This window comes from Pagrus pagrus (assembly GCF_965226575.1).
Source record: "Pagrus pagrus genome assembly, chromosome: 13".
NCBI lineage: Eukaryota > Metazoa > Chordata > Actinopteri > Spariformes > Sparidae > Pagrus > Pagrus pagrus.
Genome location: NC_140197.1, coordinates 9316201 through 9334554, shown reverse-complemented (window position 1 = coordinate 9334554; position 18354 = coordinate 9316201). Strand labels below are relative to the sequence as shown.

At 43.0% G+C, this 18354-nt stretch overlaps 1 protein-coding gene across 4 annotated transcripts in view; it reads right to left on the bottom strand.

Moving 5' to 3' along the window:
• Nucleotides 1-473: 473 nt before the first annotated feature.
• Nucleotides 474-18354, bottom strand: part of LOC311267691 (myosin-10) — a 56850-nt gene continuing 38969 nt past the window's right edge. For 2 of the 4 annotated variants that reach the window (XM_084370886.1, XM_084370887.1), the window contains 28 exons: nucleotides 17170-17284; nucleotides 16207-16269; nucleotides 14251-14444; nucleotides 13738-13859; nucleotides 13408-13477; nucleotides 13078-13238; nucleotides 12812-12920; nucleotides 12561-12692; nucleotides 12272-12478; nucleotides 12045-12182; nucleotides 11708-11831; nucleotides 11411-11582; nucleotides 8046-8258; nucleotides 7821-7965; nucleotides 7510-7716; nucleotides 6966-7070; nucleotides 6723-6875; nucleotides 6379-6627; nucleotides 5960-6172; nucleotides 5654-5866; nucleotides 5403-5564; nucleotides 5192-5320; nucleotides 4935-5023; nucleotides 4177-4300; nucleotides 3776-3984; nucleotides 3517-3625; nucleotides 3036-3208; nucleotides 474-2033 (listed from right to left, as the gene is read on the bottom strand). In XM_084370886.1, coding sequence (XP_084227012.1) covers nucleotides 1877-2033; nucleotides 3036-3208; nucleotides 3517-3625; nucleotides 3776-3984; nucleotides 4177-4300; nucleotides 4935-5023; nucleotides 5192-5320; nucleotides 5403-5564; nucleotides 5654-5866; nucleotides 5960-6172; nucleotides 6379-6627; nucleotides 6723-6875; nucleotides 6966-7070; nucleotides 7510-7716; nucleotides 7821-7965; nucleotides 8046-8258; nucleotides 11411-11582; nucleotides 11708-11831; nucleotides 12045-12182; nucleotides 12272-12478; nucleotides 12561-12692; nucleotides 12812-12920; nucleotides 13078-13238; nucleotides 13408-13477; nucleotides 13738-13859; nucleotides 14251-14444; nucleotides 16207-16269; nucleotides 17170-17284 — 4257 coding nt within the window. In that variant the 3' untranslated portion in view covers nucleotides 474-1876. The remainder of the gene's footprint in view (nucleotides 2034-3035; nucleotides 3209-3516; nucleotides 3626-3775; nucleotides 3985-4176; nucleotides 4301-4934; nucleotides 5024-5191; nucleotides 5321-5402; nucleotides 5565-5653; nucleotides 5867-5959; nucleotides 6173-6378; nucleotides 6628-6722; nucleotides 6876-6965; nucleotides 7071-7509; nucleotides 7717-7820; nucleotides 7966-8045; nucleotides 8259-11410; nucleotides 11583-11707; nucleotides 11832-12044; nucleotides 12183-12271; nucleotides 12479-12560; nucleotides 12693-12811; nucleotides 12921-13077; nucleotides 13239-13407; nucleotides 13478-13737; nucleotides 13860-14250; nucleotides 14445-16206; nucleotides 16270-17169; nucleotides 17285-18354) is intronic. The other 2 variants (XM_084370888.1, XM_084370889.1) reach the window with 1 other exon arrangement.

The following is an 18354-nucleotide window of genomic DNA, read 5'->3' as shown; positions in this document are numbered from 1 at the left end:
TAAACACAGAAACACACAGCACCAACGGTCAACACTCCTTAGAAGCACTGTGGCATACATATTTGATCGAATCAAATCCAGTTGATCTGCTTCTAATCAGGATGACATCAGGAGGCGCAGAGGAAGAGGCGGAGGGGAATGAGCAGCCTGGGATTTAAAGACACATTTCTTGCCAAACCTTTTCCTGATGCTTGGAGGTCCGGGTGGCTTGTAGACTCATCCCAGAGGCACACCACAAAGCCTTCAGTGCCCAGTTTTTGTCAAAATGCCCAATATTTGAAAAGAAAATGTGTGTGATTGCTGTCATCCTGACTGAAATTATCTTCCTGCCAGAGCTGAAAATGAATGACACTATAAATGTGACGACCAATAACAAATGCCAAATCTAACATCATCATGGACTAATTGACCACTGTGATATCCCAAACACTGAATTCTGACTGTAAACAGGTGACTTATGAAAACAATGTGAGTGGATTGGGCTCCATAGACTTTAATGTATTATATAGCTCCTAATAGCTCATAAACTGTACATGTCATGATAATGAGCGTTGGTACAGTTGATCGATGTGCAACACTGAGCATTTTGAGATATGAATGGAGTTTGCACTGTGTACAATAGCAGAGATATAAATACAGTCGATGTCTATTGGATTGTTTTAAATCTTAATAACTCAAAAAGTATAAAAGTTATCCATAAGAAAAGTCATAGCACCCATCTACAAAGAATCCCGCACGGTCTGACATATCAATCGCGGTAACAGAGAAGCTGTAGCAGAACATACAAATCAAAGAAAATCAGTTTCCCACTAAGATCTTATGACATATGCAAATTTATGAATATTTTATGAAAATACCTTCATGAAAATAGGCATGGTTCAATATATGAACAGTATATGTGGCATAAATGGGTCTGGAGTTTAGGGAGCGAGAAAAGGCACAGAAGAAGAAGAAGAAGAAGAAGAAGAAGAAGAAGAAGAAAGCCAGAGCACATGCGTGTGATTGCTGCTTTCAGCACTTGCACTGTATAATTACAAGTCAACACTGACCTACTGTCAAACCAATACTGTCAAAAGAGCAACGTGTTGTAGCACTGAGGCAACAAGGCAGCTTACAGTCACATTTCTATATTCATATGCAAGCAAACAATCCTTGCATAGGATTGGAAAAATACTATTTAGTTACAGTTCTACTTATATAACTAAACTGAGTCATATGATGGACAAACTGTATACTGTAGACTGATGAAAAAATATAGTCAGAGGGTCTTTTTCTCTCATCTTGATCTGCTCCTATCAAATATTGCAATGCTATTACTTTAGCATTTGGAAGCATTTTAAACAGCTAAATACTGGTCCAACAGAGGATAATGATCATCCACACGTGTGCTCTCACTGGATTGTGATCAGAACTCAATCAGAAGGTTTTTCTACTGTGTGCATGACTGGATTAAGGGGCTTTTTAGTTGACAACATGTGCAATGTATGTGCTTTTTTAAAGAAAAGCACTCCTATCTGCGATACAGCTCATCTGCTGTTCATGTTACTGAAGTCTTTTATGCTCATTGATGATGGAAGTTGCAATTAAACAGCCCTGCAGCTTGACAAGGAGGGGTAAGGCAGAGTAGTGCTTCTTACAACCTTAAGTAGGGGGGAAAGAGAGCGTTGGGGTTCCAACTGCTGGTGTGTGCTAAGGTTTAGGGTTCAGAAGTAAGGTCAAGAATATACTGGGCTTCAGATCATGCTGCGTGTGTGTTTGGAGAGAACAGATCTATCCAGACATGAGCTAGAGGGAAGAAGAGGGTCCCTATTCAAGCTGGGATGGTCTAAGTATTTCTTGTTGTGGCTGTGAGCAAAAAGTTAAGGCTTCTTCTCTTCTACTCCGGCTGAGGCGCTGGTGTCTCATTGGCATTGTTGTCTGTGATCTTGTTCTCCAGCTCATCGTCGGACAGGAGGTCCAGAGAAGTTCCCTCCGACACCTGAAGCTGACGTCTGCCTGAGCGGCTGGAGGAGAAGCTGATGGGGCCGCCACGCCTGCAGGAGGAAAAGGAGTAGAGGTATTTGATCAGAGACAAAGGCAAAAGAGCGGTCATCGATCAAGCCAACATATCTTCAAAGGTGTTTATTAATCTTAAAAGCAAAAGATTGGGCTGACATCTGCTCATTTTAAGGAGCCCAATCTTTGATTTGCACTTTGAAAACTTGGGAAATTCACAATATCAAAGCTTGCCACCACGCTCTGTGACAAAGCATGAAGATATTTTTTCACCTTACTGTTATATGACATAATCTGTATTTATAACATGTAATCCCCCCGAAAATATTACTTCATTACCCAGTAAAATCTCATTTAATAGACACTTTATGGAGTCACCGGTAGTACTTGCTGTTTGACCACTATGTGTTTCATGTGGGCAGAAAGCCTTGGTAATGTCAGGTAACTAATAAGTTGTGAGTCAACATATCATTTTCATTTAGAGCACATTACATGTAAATAATGTAGACTGAATAAAGGACTGATGTGGCTCTTTCTTGTCTCCAGTTAAATCACAGTTCACTCAGACGATTTGTGTACATTTCTTAAATCAGACGTGGAGAGGGTTTTTATGTCTCTTACAGCACTTGAGACTGAACTCATTCCCACAGGTTTCATGAATATGGGCCGGTGTTTTAAAACTTTTATGAACCCAGATGTTTATTACATTAAACACATTTCTGAATAACAGGAAAGAGGCACTCATCTGCGTTCTTGAAGCAAATACTAGAATCTGATATTCCCAACTCTCTTAGCAGGTAAGATTTCAGTAAAATTACTTTCAGATATCCCTGATTTAGGATTTGACTATTAGTTGTTGTAAGTGACACGTGTAGAAGAAAAAAAAAAAAAAAAAATTTAATGCTCTCCACAATGCCAGCATTAAGGACGACTGATATCTATAGTGCTTTTAGGCTAAAATAGAAATTTAAGATAAATATAAAATAAAATGATAAATTGTGAATGTCAGATTGTAGATGCTTTCGCGTTCTGCGTCGTACCTGAGGCGGTTCTTCAGTGTGTGAACCTCGCGGCTCAGACCCTCGCTGGCCTCGGTGGCGTCATCCAGCTCCCTCTGCAGTTTCCTGCGTGAGGCGTTGGCCCTCGTGGCCTCCTCCTCAGCCTCCTCCAGCTGACGCTTCAGCTGCTTCATACGAGAGTTGGCCTTCTCCACCTGCACACATACACACAGAAAGACAAATAAATACATGACAAAGAAATACAAAATGTGTTCAAAAGTCAGCAAGGTGGGTCTCTGATGTGAATTGTAGAATGGTGGAGGAGGTTTGTGTAAGATATAATGGTGGACACCTACAATTGGAGCTTTAACAGCCAAACATGTAATTAGAGAATGAGATGAGAATAGCAAGGACCACAGAGTTGTTCATAAAGCTGAAAACACTTGATTGATCTCTTTTAAAACCAATGTGGGGCCAAACAGTTTGGTGGGGTGAGTGTTAATGTCAACAGTGTCAGACATACTTGTTCTTTAAACTGGTCAGCATGGCGACGCTCATCCTCCACTTGCATGCAGATTTCTTTTAGCTTCTTCTCGGTCCTTCTCGTAATCTTGTTGGCTGCTGCTCGCTCCCTTTAACAGACATCAGTGAAGGTTAAACAAACAAAGCAGGATTTAATCGCCTAAAACTCAACCTTGATCTCAGATTTTAGCACGGTTTATAGTTTTTTGATACAAATGTTCATTAGTTAATGCGAGGAGAACGGTGTATTGAATTCTCACTTGGCCTCCTGCTCCAGCTGTTCCTCCAGCTGTGCTATCTTGGCCTCCAGGGCAGTGATGGAGGCCTTGAACCTGCTCTTCACAGAGCCCTCCAGCTCGCCCAGCTTGGCCCGCAGCTCCTTGTTTTGACGCTCCAGTTGCTGCCGAGCATTTTCGCTCTTCTGGCCTGTGCTGCGCTCTGCACTCAACTCTGTAGTCAGAGTGTCCACCTGAGGGACAGACGGAGGGGAGGAGGTAACAGACAGAGGTGGAGTGAAGATTTGCATTGTGTGTGTCTGCTAATATGTCGTAATTTATCATTTTGCACGGGCTAATTAAGAATTCTAAGTCAAGTGGAAATAAGGATGAATAAAGCTCTATGATGAACCACCTCACCGTACTATTCATAAATCACACCACACCTGCATAGTTGTCTTTCTGAAGCGGTCGTTAAGCAGCTCCATGTTGCCCTGCTCCTCCTCCAGCTCCTCCTCCAGCTGAGCGATGCGAGCCTCCAGCCTCCTCTTCTCATCCATCAGAGCAGACCTGACACAAGGAAGACAGTTAAAATTGTGACGACATTCATTGCGTATATGTGTTGACAAAGACCCAACAAACACAATCTCTTAAATTTCCTTTGGAAGAAGGTTTTTGACAAATTATTTATAAAAAAAAGGTTCCTTTTAACCCCAAAACATGTCTTAAAAATGTTTATCATGAGGGCTTGTTCACCTCAGGACGTGAACGCTCTTTAATCAATATTTGCCTGTTAAAGCAAAATGATGTATAGGCTTCATGGGATGACTCATAGCCTTATTTTAGAAAAAATGAGCTATTTCACAACAATAAGCTTGAGGGCACTCTTTGACTTATGTAGGCTTATTTATCATTTCCCCCTTTTTCTGCTTTATCTGATGTTTTTTCTTGTTATTATTATGGTTTTTTATTCACTTTCTTTACCTGCTTCATCTCAAGGATCCCAAAAATGGATATACAATATGTTTAACAAAGCAGAGTAAAATAGATATGGTTTGCTGCAAAAAGAGTACAAAAAGAGTTAAGTACGAAAGATGTGTTTCTGATAAATTTGTTTGCTGCTCCCTCCCATGTTAAAAGACAGTATAAACAAGAAGATGCATTTCTCGACAGATGTGTGGTCAAGCGTGTGAGGCTAACTCACTTTCCAGAAGTGCTGTTTGAGATTTCATCTTGCAGCTCATCCCGTTCCTGTTCAGCGTGGCGCCGGCCCCTCTCAGACGCTGCCAGGTCCTGCGGAAAGATGAAAAGCTAGTCATCAGCACTTCTACTATTGAGAGGCACCACTCAGTACTTTTTCATGATAATACAGCTGATATAAATCTAAAAACCACACACATGAACACCCTCCAACCCAAACTGTGCACATTGTAACCATGCAACACAACAGACTTTCTGTACCTCATGAAGCTGCACAATCTCAGCCTCCAGACTCTTCAGTTTCTTCTCATTCTCCTTGGATATGGCGAAAATGTCGTCTCTAGAAGATCGGGCGTCTTCCAACTCCCGCTGGTAGTCCTTCATTTGGGCCTGAAGGAGAAAACATATTGCTCAGAAAGGCTGCTCACTGTAGTAAGTGAAACTAATTCGAACATAAGTATTGTATCCGTACCTGTAACTTGCGCAGCTGCTTGATGGCCTCGTCTCGAGACTTGTTGGCTCCCTCTATGTGACCCTCTATATCCTTCAAATCCATCTCCAGCTTCTTTTTGGCAGCTACAGCCAAAGCTCTCTGCTTCCTCTCATCCTCCAACTCTGCCTCCATCTCTCGTACCTGATGGGAAGCCAGACAAGTTGTTAGTTTTGTGGGAATAAATTGTTGGTTTAACAGCGTGTGATGTACTGTTATGTGTTATTCTGCACCTGCTTGACCAGTGCTCTCTTCTTTTCATCGTTCTGGTCGTCCCGGCCCTGAAGGTCTCTCTCATACTGGGCCTTCATGGCCTGCATGTTGACCTCCAGACGCAGCTTGGCGTCCTCTGTGGCCTGCAGCTCGTCCTCCAGCTCCTCCAGCTGAGTCTTCATCTCCTCCAGCTGCTGTTCCAGAGTACGCTTAGACTTCTCCAGCTCGTGGACCTGACAGGGACGAGATGAACAGAGGATGATTGGTGAGACTACTCCTGAACTGTCACAGAAAATAATTTGTGCTTTATCGATCTTAGCACTCACATTCTTTCCCACGTCGTCCTTAGAGCTCATCAGATCTTCCATTTCAGCACGAAGCTGCTTGTTAATCCTCTCTAGCTCCTCTTTGGCCTCCAGCGCCTCGTCCAGAGCTCTGGTCATGGACAGAGCTTTGGTCTCCTTCTCCCTGGCCTCAGCTTCAGCACGGTCACGCTCCTCAGCGTAACGAGCCGAGATGCTCTTCTCCTCAGCCAACATCTACACAGGAGGAAGGCATCACATTGTGGATCAGGATCTTCTGAAAATTTTATTTGTAAAAAATCCTGAGATCTATCTAAACATGATCATTAAGTTGGACTATTTATAAATAAATATTTGACAAACTTGTAAACTCATTCTATCCAAACTTGTTTTCCAGTGTCTGTGAAAACCAGCACAATATTCCTGGTAAAGTGTGATCTCACCTGGTCAAACTTCTTCTGCTTCTTCTCCAGATTGGAGACGATCTGCCTCTGGTGATCCAAGTCTACAGTTATGTCATCCAGCTCCTGCTGCAGACGGGTCTTTGTCTTCTCCATCTTTTCAAAGCCGATGGTCTTCTCTTCCAGACGCTGGCTGGTCAGCTCCAGGTCCTTCTGAAGCTTCTTCTTCACCTCTTCCAAGCCATCTATTGTTCCACCATCATCCTCCAGCTTCTTCTTGCTGTCTGACAGCTACGAACAACAACAAAAAAGCAGAAATCTGAATAAAAGTCAAGAAAAATAGTATCTAAACATTGTTTTTCTACACCAGAGACCACCTGTTCTACCTGAGCCTGCAGGGTCAATATCTGTTTCTCCAGATTCTTGCGCGCCTCCTCATCCTCCTCCTGCTGCTCCTGCAGAGTGTTCTTCTCCTCCTCAAGCTGGCGTATACGACTGCTGAGGTTTAGTTTCTGACGTGTCTCCTCCTGGAGCAGCTCCTACATGACAATGAATTTGTCCAGTTAGTTTAACAGAAAGGATGCATGAAATGTGGGTTGATGATTAATGCTCAAAGGTACAATAACGACCTGTGTGTCTTGTAGCTGACTTTCCAGTCCAGTGACATCTTTGGTCATCTTGATACCCTTCCTCTCTGCATCTTCCAGTATGGCTGACACGTTGTCCAACTCAGTCTGCATAGAGATATACCAGAGTTACACCAAGTTATCAATGCAAAGAAAATGTATTTGTCGAACACATTCACACAGATACTTAAATTTACAAACTATTTTTAATTTGATCTGATGCAACAGCAACAATGAGATGTGGTTCTTTTCACACCTGCAACTGTACCAAGTCAATTTTTGCACGTGGCTTTCAAAAAAGCATGATGCATTTTAGTGTCTCCCGAATTTTCGTACATGAAGGCTGCAGTTAATCATTAACTATTTTTTTTTTATTGGTAAGTATTTTATTTTCCATCATAGTTGCTAGTTTCAAGTTCAAAATCCAGGAATGATATCACTATTTTGGGGAAAAACAACAACTAATCTACACCAAGCTAATTCTGAATATATTTATCACAAAAACAAAAAATTGGACTGCTTCCATTGTATCAAATCATATATTTACCTGCAGTTTGTGTGAGCGGTCGGACAGTTCTGACTTGGCCCTGTCTCCCTCAGTGACCCTGGCCATGAACTCCTGCAGCTGAGCCTCCAGTTTCTTCCTCTTGTGTTCAGACTCAGTCTTCGCCTGCTGCAGGGCCTTCACCTCGCTGGCCAACTCCTTGTTGGCACTCTCCTGGCTCTGCTTGGTCTTCTCCAGGTTTGCCTTGAACTAGACATAATCAACAAAAATGAGTGTGGTCAGGCGATGAAATGATGACGCTTTTTGTTGGATTTGATAATCTTGTGATATTAGATTGTGAAGCAGTGTGTTACCCTCTTGGCCTGCTCCAGCTGTTCAGAAAGCTCTTCCAAAGCAGTGCCATGCCTCTGTCTCATGTCCTGGATCTGAGATTCGTGGTTTTTAGTCTCCTCATCAATGGTCTTCTTAAGCTCTGCAACCTCCTGTTCACGCTTGGTCCTACAGAGTTGACAAAAAGAATATTTTCAAATAAACGCCCCCCTATCTATGATATAACTCTAAAATGCAGAGTACAGTACCTAAGTTCCTGCTGGGCAGCGGTTGTATCAAGGGTGTCCTCCAGTTCTGTCTTCAGGGCCTCCAGCTCTTCACTCAAGTCCCTCTTGAGTTTCTCAGCCTTGTTCCTGGCCAGTTTCTCTGACTCAAGGTCCTCCTGCAGCTCCGACATCTGGGCCTGCAGCTCCCTCACCTGTTTCAGAGCGTTGTTCTTCTGGCTAACCTCGTCTTCACCCCTGTCATTGAGAACAATTAAGAACATTAACAATATCTCAGGTGAAAAGTGGACACAATACTGTGACTGTGATGGTACGATAATGGAAAAACACAAAATACTTATAATAATACACTGAAATAAGTACCTGAGTTATTTTGTTAGTGCTTGAACAATTATTTGACTTAGCTATTCATTCATTTTACATATGCTAGAAAAACCCAGTGGTAAGTAATTAAGTGAAAAGAGCAATACTACCGTGTAAAAATAAGATGTTACAAGTCCTGCATTCAAAATACTGCTAAAGTAAAAGTTCCAAAGTAATACAGTCAAAATATACTTAATAATATCCATCCATCCATCCATTTTCTTCCGCTTATCCGGGGCCGGGTCGCGGGGGCAGCTGCCTGAGCAGGGACACCCAGACTTCCCTCTCCCCGGACACTTCCTCCAGCTCTTCCGGGAGGATCCCAAGGCGTTCCCAGGCCAGCCGGGCGACATAGTCACTCCAGCGTGTCCTGGGTCTTCCTCGGGGTCTCCTCCCCCCGGTGGGGCATGCCTGGAACACCTCCCGAGGGAGGCGTCCAGGGGGCATCCGATACAGATGCCCGAGCCACCTCAGCTGACTCCTCTCGATGTGGAGGAGCAGCGGCTCTACTCCGAGCTCCTCCCGTGTGGCGGAGCTCCTCACCCTATCTCTAAGGGAGCGCCCCGCCACCCTGCGAAGGAAACTCATTTCGGCCGCTTGTATCCGGGATCTTATTCTTTCGGTCACGACCCAAAGTTCGTGACCATAGGTGAGGGTAGGAACATAGATTGATCGGTAAATCGAGAGCCTCGCCTTGCGGCTCAGCTCTCTCTTCACCACGACGGACCGATACAACGACCGCATTACTGCGGCCGCCGCACCGATCCGCCTATCAACCTCACGCTCCATCCTTCCCTCACTCGTGAACAAGACCCCAAGATACTTGAACTCCTCCACTTGAGGCAGGATCTCTCCCCCAACCCGGAGGGAGCAAGCCACCTTTTTCCGGTCGAGAACCATGGCCTCAGACTTGGAGGTGCTGATTCTCATCCCAGCTGCTTCACACTCGGCTGCAAACCGCCCCAGGACATGCTGGAGGTCCTGGCCCAAAGGAGCCAACAAGACAACATCGTCCGCAAAAAGCAGGGATGAAATCCTGTGGCTCCCGAACCAGATCCCCTCCGGCCCATGACTGCGCCTAGAAATTCTGTCCATAAATATAATGAACAGAACCGGTGACAAAGGGCAGCCCTGCCGGAGTCCAACATGCACTGGAAACAGGTCTGACTTACTGCCGGCAATGCGAACCAGACTCCTGCTCCGGTCGTACAGGGACCGCACAGCCCTTAGCAGAGGGCCGCCGACCCCGTACTCCCAGAGCACCTCCCACAGAATGCCACGGGGGACACGGTCGAATGCCTTCTCCAAGTCCACAAAACACATGTGGACTGGTTGGGCAAACTCCCATGAACCCTCGAGCACCCTGCGGAGGGTATAGAGCTGGTCCAGCGTTCCGCGGCCAGGACGAAAACCGCATTGTTCCTCCTGAATCCGAGGTTCGACTATCGGCCGAATTCTCCTCTCCAGTACCCTAGAATAGACTTTACCAGGGAGGCTGAGGAGTGTGATCCCCCGATAGTTGGAACACACCCTCCGGTCCCCCTTTTTGAATAGAGGGACCACCACCCCGGTCTGCCAGTCCAGAGGCACCATCCCCGACTGCCACGCGATGTTGCAGAGACGTGTCAGCCAAGACAGCCCCACAACATCCAGAGACTTGAGGTACGCAGGGTGGATCTCATCCACCCCCGGTGCTTTGCCACTGGGCAGCTTCCGAACTACCTCAGTGACTTCAGCTTGGGTGATGCATGAATCCACCTCCGAGTCCCCAGCCTCTGCTTCCTCTATGGAAGGCATGTCAGTGGGATTGAGGAGATCCTCGAAGTACTCCTTCCACCGCCCGACGATATCCCCAGTCGAGGTCAACAGCTCCCCACCTCCACCGTAAACAGTGTTGGTGGAGGGCTGCTTCCCCTTCCTGAGGCGCCGGATGGTTTGCCAGAATTTCCTCGAGGCCGACCGGTAGTCCTCCTCCATGGCCTCCCCGAACCTTTCCCAGGCCCGAACCTTTGCTTCCGCGACCGCCCGCGCTGCAGCACGCCTGAACTGCCGATACCTGTCAGCTTAATAATATACCAAAGGTAAATGTAGCTATCATTCATTTATGCATAATCATTTCAGATTATATTATATATTATTATTTTACTAGATTATAATAACTGATTATTACTGATGCACTAATGTGTTACTTTAATGATGCAGCTGTTAAAGGTGGAGCCAATTTTGATTATTTTATATTCTGCTGGGTGGCCTAAAATTAATACAATATCAATATTTATTTGTTTATTTATATTTCGAGAAAAAAATCTGTTAAGTACGTAGTAAATAAAGCTATAAACAAATGTAGTGGGGTAAAGTACATATACCTCAAGATTGTGTTTAAATATGGTACTGGATTCACAGTATTGAGTTACATTCCACCACTGGAAATACCTAATTGATTATGGTTTATTACGGCATTTTGTAGTTCTGAATTATTCTATTTTCTGTGTCTTACTTAAAAAAAAAATAAAGCACACATTTCCTGACTGAACTCTGGGTGGCAGCAGAGTCACTCTTTCATAGAGCAGCTGATGCCTCCTCTTTTCTTAAAAGAGCTGTGTGCTGTAAAGACCGATTGATACACACTAATAACATGCACACCAATGACACGGTCAGCGCAAACACATTCCAATGTAGTGAGAATCAGTGAGTAGATACAGGCAGCATGTCAGAGGGAAGCACAACAATCAGTGAAAGCTCAGAGGCTATTTTTGTTTCTTTTTTTTTTACGAGATGATAAGATCACTGCTGTCCAGCTTGTCTGGAGTGTGATCAGTTCAATAAAATGGCAGGTGTGAGTGTATCATACAGTGTTTAGTACGATGACCTTTCAGTACAGCTATGTAACACTTAGCTCAGACTGACTCACATCATGAAGCAGAACCTCACTGGCTCGATCAAAGCTCAAACATCCATATTTAGCTCATTCAAAGTTATGTGGGAGTATGTTGTCTCTTCTCTGTGGTGGTCCCAGTTTCTCCTACCTCGCCTGCATCATCTGCTGCTCATCTTCCTTCTTGACCATCTGACTTTTCATCTCCTCTATCTGGGTCTGGAGCTCGCCTATCTGATCCTGGAGGTCAGATGTCTCCCCATCCAGCTTCCTCTTTGCCTTCTCCAGCTCCTGACGGGTCTTCTCCTCCTTCTTCAGTCTCTCTAAATTGAAAGAGGTTACAGTAGTTTAACAAAAGTAAGAATCGTCTTTTCATCGAAGAGTAATTCAAACAATTCTACAGAGCAATTGTCCACTTTATTATTCTGTGTATTCTGTAGTCATTTACCCTCTAGGTCGACCATCATCATCTCCTGCTTGTTCTTGACCTTGCTCAGGTTCTTGGCCTTTTCTTCCTCTTCAGCTAACATGGAGGTCATCTCATTGATTCGGTCATCCAACAGCTTCTTTTCCTAAAGGAAAGAGATACAGACAGGTAAGTGCATAGCTAGTGTCTCAACCCAGCATCTACATATTTGAATGATCTCAAACTTTTGGTTGTATATTATTACGCTGTGCAGTAAAGGAGAAAAACTTCTTAAAGACTCTTTCACATGTCATTACCTCTGTCCATCCTTAACCCTTAGCTTGAATGCAGACCTTCAGAGCCTTCTTCTCGCTCTCACCTTTAGAAACTTGGAGTTCTGGTCCTCTAGCAGCAAAATGTCTTCTTCAAATTTTTTCATTTTGGCCTCAGCTGTCACTTTCTCCAGCTGCAGCTTCTGCCTGCCAGCCTCCTCTTCATCCAACTGTTCTTCCAGGTCCTAGGCACACACGCATTTAATCATACAGGCAAACATAATTTAATAATGTTTTTGAAATTTAAGTAATTAAACTTGGAAATAGGACACACCTGGATGTGGGACTGCATCTTCTTCTTCTCGTTCTGCATGCCTTGGGTCCTCTCTTCTTCCTCCTCCAGCCTGGACTCCAGGTCGTGAAGGATCTCCTCCAGCTCTTGCTTTTTGGAAGCCAGGCGAGCTCTCATCTCCTCAGCCTCTGCAAACAGCTCTGTCTCGGCTTGGAGCTGCTCTGCTAGGATGTTCTTCTCCTCCATTAACTACACACACATAACATTAAAACCTTAAATTACGCATCCTAAAAATCTATATAATGTGTTCAGAGTTCAGAGTATTGCTGACCTGCTGGTGTTTCCTCTCCATCTCCACCAGCTCTCCCTCCACCTTGGTCTGCTTTTCCTTCACCTTGACCAGCTCCTCATCTTTTGCCTGCATCTCTTCCTCCTGCCTGGTCACCTGCAGCAGGGGCTTCACCTGCAGGTACAGATGGAAGATTAGCTCTACTAATGCCTCTAGAGATCACTAATCTCTAGAGGCAGACACACAGGGTCTGTTGCACAAACACCCTTGATGGCATACAAGCAAGCACACACCTTGGTGAAGAGTCGCCACCACTGCCAGTGACGCAGCTTCAAGTAGGCAGCGCAGTTCCTCTGGAGAACCTTCAGAGCACTGAGCTGCTGCTGCTTCTTAGCAAAGGCCCTGATGCATTACAGTGAGAAAAGGAGATCAAAAGACTGAGTGGAACAACAGCAATCTCTACTTTTTTGTGATCAAATACATACAAATGACTCAATTTCAGTTTAGGGTTGAGTGGATCTCAAATGCAGACAGACAGCAGCAGGAGAGAAACCCTTACTTGCGTGCCAGATATCCCCGACAGACGGCCTGGAAGTAAATGATAATGTCAGTGATCTTCAGATCCCTCTCTTCCTCCAAATGGGCCAGGACTCCTGCCCTGAAGAAGATCTTACTCTGGCCGATTCGGAACAGGTTGCCATCCAGCTCCAGGGCTTGAATCTACCAAAGACAGGGAGACACATTGAAGCGGAAAAGGGAGAGAAAGGGAGGGAAAACAGTTTTTTAATGCCTTATTTAGACTGTTGTTGATAACATTTTGATAATTTCATGCCACTGTCTTATCATTTAACTCTGAGGCAGCAGTCGAGATTATCTCATTTGTCCTTACCATTCTCTCACAGGCCTGCTTGCCATCCATGAAGCCCTTGGGGATGGCGTTAGGAGTGAGGATCTCATACCTGGACAAGGAGCCGAGAGAGAAGTGCATTATAAAGACAGAGTCATAATGACATGACTGTTAAATTGCAGCTCAAATATAAGAAACAGATGTAGTGTAACAAGTGTAACAGGGGGGGATTTCTGACTTATTAAAAAACTTTTATACACAATCTCTGAAATATGTATCTACTTCTGACAACTATGTTTATCTACTTATGGCAATAATGTGCTTTTATTTCATAAAATTCATGTTGTTTTATACCATACTAGTTTCAGTTACCTCTGTCTGAACTCCTGGAAGACGATGCGGTTGGGGAAGCCCTGTCTGCAGATACGGATCCCCTCCAGCACACCATTACACCTCAGCTGATCCAGAACCAGGTGGGGGTCCAGTTTACCAGCCTAGGGGAGGAGGGAGAGGAAAAAAATAGATGATGAAGAGGACTTTTGAATTTTGGTGTATGGGTAAAGGTCCTGCATAAATAAATGAACTTGAACCTGAATAGGCTGAATTTTAATTTAGATATAATTAAGACCTGTGACCAAAAATGAAACGTATCTGCCCTTTTTAACATATCAGTGATTCTCACTCATTTGTGGTCACTACATACAGTACAAGTGGATCTCATCCAAACCTAATCCCAGGTTATATTTCTGTAAAGTGATAGATATGTACTGTCAACTAGATGGTGTATTTGAAACCAAAACTCTACTTCGTTAGGTCAACAGATTTAGTGGAGCAGATCTCAGACCAGCGTGTACCGAGGGTAGGTGTGACCATTTTAAAACTCACCCTCTTCTCGTGGTTGGGGATGATGCAGCGGACAAAGTTGGGATTAGTGTTCCTCAGTGTGGCCATGAGCTTAGATAACTGCTCCTTGTACAGCTGTCCTACAGTGCGGAACATGCCCTTCTTGGTCTTGTAGGCGGCACCAAACGCTGTCTCGTTCATGCCCGCAACCTGATCCAGACCCACAATTCGGTCGACTGGTGATGAAGAATGAGATGAAGACAAAGAGAAAGATGACTGTATTAATGCAAGGAAAGGTAACTAATTTACTTATAAATGTAGAGCTCTCCAAAGAAAAGTGCTTTTGACATGAATGTAGAAAAGAGAAAAGCCAGCAAAATGACTTTTAACCTTTTCTTGGTGTTTGAATCCAATTTATCTGTTACCAATAAAGGTTCAACTGAGCAGGATTAACTCTTTTCTAATATTTTGAAAAAGCATGAAGACAGACATGATGTCACACCAGCTGTGACCAGAGACCATCAGCTGGTTTGATATTACAGGCAAGAAAACACGCAGAGCTGGTTTCCCTCAGCCAGCCTACTCATGAACAATCCTTCATTCAAAAATGATTTTAAAGCAGGATCTTCCTGAGGATATTACTAAAAGAGGGAGGTTATCAGGTCGTTTTATATAATTAAAATAAGCAATTTGCATAAATTATTTATTTGATTTATCTCATTCTTGTTAGGTACAAATATGCATTTAAATTAAACTTCCTGCTTCAGGAGCATCTTCGCGGTCCAGCAGACCTTTGTCACATCATCCCTAAGTGTTAATTTGTCCTGCCACTCTTCTGTCAACTATCCAATTAAAGCAAAGAGGAATAAACTTAAAGGAGCCCTATGCCTTGTTAACATATATACAAAAGTTATGTTTACATTTAGTTACTCACTAAAACACATTGTGTATATCCTTGAGTTCTAAAAAATATTTTAAATGCATTAAAGATCTATTCAGTATTTTAAATCCTGCATTATTCACACCATGTTTACTAGCTTGCAGTCTTCTTCGTCACCGTCTTTGCAGCCCATTGCAGTGTATCTAGGTGAGTTACCTCCACCCGTTTATAAGTGAACCTGTACTCAAATCAAGGACATGACCCCATTCAGATTTTCCTACAACTGCATGACAGTTCAGCAACACAAACGTCTCTCAGCCCAGCTGTCTTTTAATAAAAAAGATTAATGACACAGAGTTGGATCAGATGTCTGGCATGCAGGTTCCTGAAACAGAAACTTAAATGCAATTCTGGATCCACTTATTCCTCAAAATTAATCTGGGCACTGCTATTTCTTTCCATCTTAGCTCTGAAACACATGCACTGGTTTAAGTCTGTTGAATGCAAAACTTATTGTATTGTCACAGAGATATTTTTCTTTATGTAACTGTGTCAGTGGACTGCTAATCAGTGTAGCTTTGCGTCGACCAAATATCTCCAGAATGTGCCCTTTTTAGATGAAGCGACACTTTCTCTAAGCACATTTCCTTATTTTACCCCTTTTAGTTGACAAAAAAGTACAGAGCAGTCTTAAAATTCCTCCATCTAACCAGGCAAATGTTTAATTATAATATTTCCTGTCTCACATTTTCAGCCATTTGATAATAATTGTATCAATCTGTTTTCTGTTGAGTGAATTAACTTTGTACACAAAGCTTTATTTTTGCACAATTACAAAAGAAATGCCTTACCTAGCTTATCTTTTAACCAATAGATAGAATAATTATTGTGGCAGTAAGTCTGAAGGTAAATATGCCTCCAGCATTCATGGCAGAATGACATGTTTTAGTATCAGAGGTTTTACAACTGGATTACAGCCATGCAAAGCCAGAGGGGAGCTTTTACAGGGGCGCACAGTGCAGCCATCACAGGACAGGACAGGGAACCAATGATCCCTCCAGTGCAGAGGATGAGGAGAAGCCAGTGGTACACGAAGGTTAAGTGTTACTATGATTCACCTGGAGCTTCATGGAGCCCAGACACATTGTCATAGAAAGAGGCTCTCTGAAACGTCTGTATGTCTACAGCAACAGAGACACGGACAGAAAAAGAAGACAGGAGAGTGAGAGAGAGAGAAAAAAGTCGGCATGCAGACACATACACCCGTCATTCATACACCCACACACATACAAAACTTTCACAAGCATTAATTAGCTGTTATAAAGAGGACTGAAGAGTTAAGTGTCAGTTAATTCACTGTATACTGTTCAAAGATAGTGTTGGGTTATCACAGTTATTAATGAGGAGAGCGATTAGACCACAAAGTGTTATATAACCATGTTTTTTTCCATCTGAACTGTGTGTGATTCAATAAAAAACAAATGTCAAATCAAAATAATGAGTCCAAGGGCTGTGGTTCTGATCTGGCTGATCTATTAAAACTGTACTGGCTGAAGGAGAAAATGCAAGTTTAGCAATAAAACTATCATTCGGCTCTGAGAAACAGAATTGTTTCCTGGCTGTTTACTTCCTTACTCATCCCACATTAGAAAAACAATGAGACACACTGCTGGATGAAACTCAGATAACAAGTGTGAGAGATGAGAAAATGTATTTCCTCTTTTCATTAAATACAAGATGCAGTTGTTCAAAATTGGCTTTGCAGAACCTACAGCCATGCTAGCAGCTCTCTAACAACTGTGCTTTAAGCTAAATGCTAAATTCAGCATGCTAACATGCTCACACTGACAATGCTAACCTATGTTTGGTACGTTTAATAGACAAAAATGCTTTTAAATGCTTTTCTTTCTGTGTCTCATTTGTTCACTCCACAACAGGTATCTGTGTCACATCGTTCTGGACTGATAAGGATAGCTGCAGGTTTATTTATACATCAGATTAAATTGTACAACAATATTCTTTTGTACAATTCAAAGCTTGATGAGCTCCTACGAGGCAAAAGAAAATGTTGGGAGACTCACCGTCTTTCCAGAGCTCAGCCACAAACTTGTCAGTTGACTGGTGTAGCAGTGTGGCCACGTTGTCATTCAGGGGGTCCATGTTCTTCATCAGCCATTCATCAGCTTTATAGTCCACCTGAAGAAGATTCATCAGAGTTACTTTAGTGGCTGGAAAACAAAATGTTCTTGTGTATTTCGCTAAAACATAAACATGTTGAATGTATGAATAAATGATTAAAATGAGAATACGTTCAAGGCAGGTTAAGGTGTAATGTACAGTTTACACACCAATAATAACCACAGACCTCTGTTATAAATTGGTTACACAAGGTTTGGTATCTCGACAGCAAAAACAAAAAAACAACTCTGCATCAAATCAGATTTCACTCATGAACCTCAATGTTTGCCATCTGATCGTCTTCCTTTCATTACTGTTATATCCCAGTGTTAACAGCTAAAAGAAGAAAATGCTTTCAAAATACACTTTGAGACGACTGCCTTCCAGTATCTGATAAATGCTTACTGGTCTGTTGCTTCACCTGCCTGCAAAGTATGTAGAGTCAGTTAACTGACAGCTCTAGTAGTGTTTCCAAACACCACACAGTTGTTTTATCTCACAGGCAGCACCAGATGTTCAGCTGAATGTACGATAAGCAGCGGACAGTTCATCAAACAATGATACACAATACTGACATAAGCATCATTGTCGGGTTGTACCTCACCCATCTGGTACTTGCAGTAGGTTTGAAACATAGACTTTATAGATAAAAATCATAAGAAAACTCTCTTTAAATTATTAGAATGCTTTTATGTCACTGCATGGCCATGTTAGACCTTAAAACAAAAATACAGAGGCACTTTGGTATCAAGCCTTGAACAGGGAGCCAAAAAAGTCTTTATATAACTTCATTATAACTGACTGCCAGCACAGTTAGTTCTTACTGCACCATACTGTGTTGATGGAATTAGTCTCTGTAACATGATGTTGATTTGTACTTATATGTGTTTTCCAAACGTCTAACACACTATGAAGAGTGTTGGATTAGAGCCGAACATATTAAGTAACTGACACGGTCGGCAACCTGAGATGAGGAATGTAAGACCTCCAGATGGGTCTCATCAGAATCCTGGAAAAGCAAACTCACTGTGTTAGCACTTGTTTTCCTCTTCAGTATCACTCTGTCAAGCAGGATTTATTTAATGAAG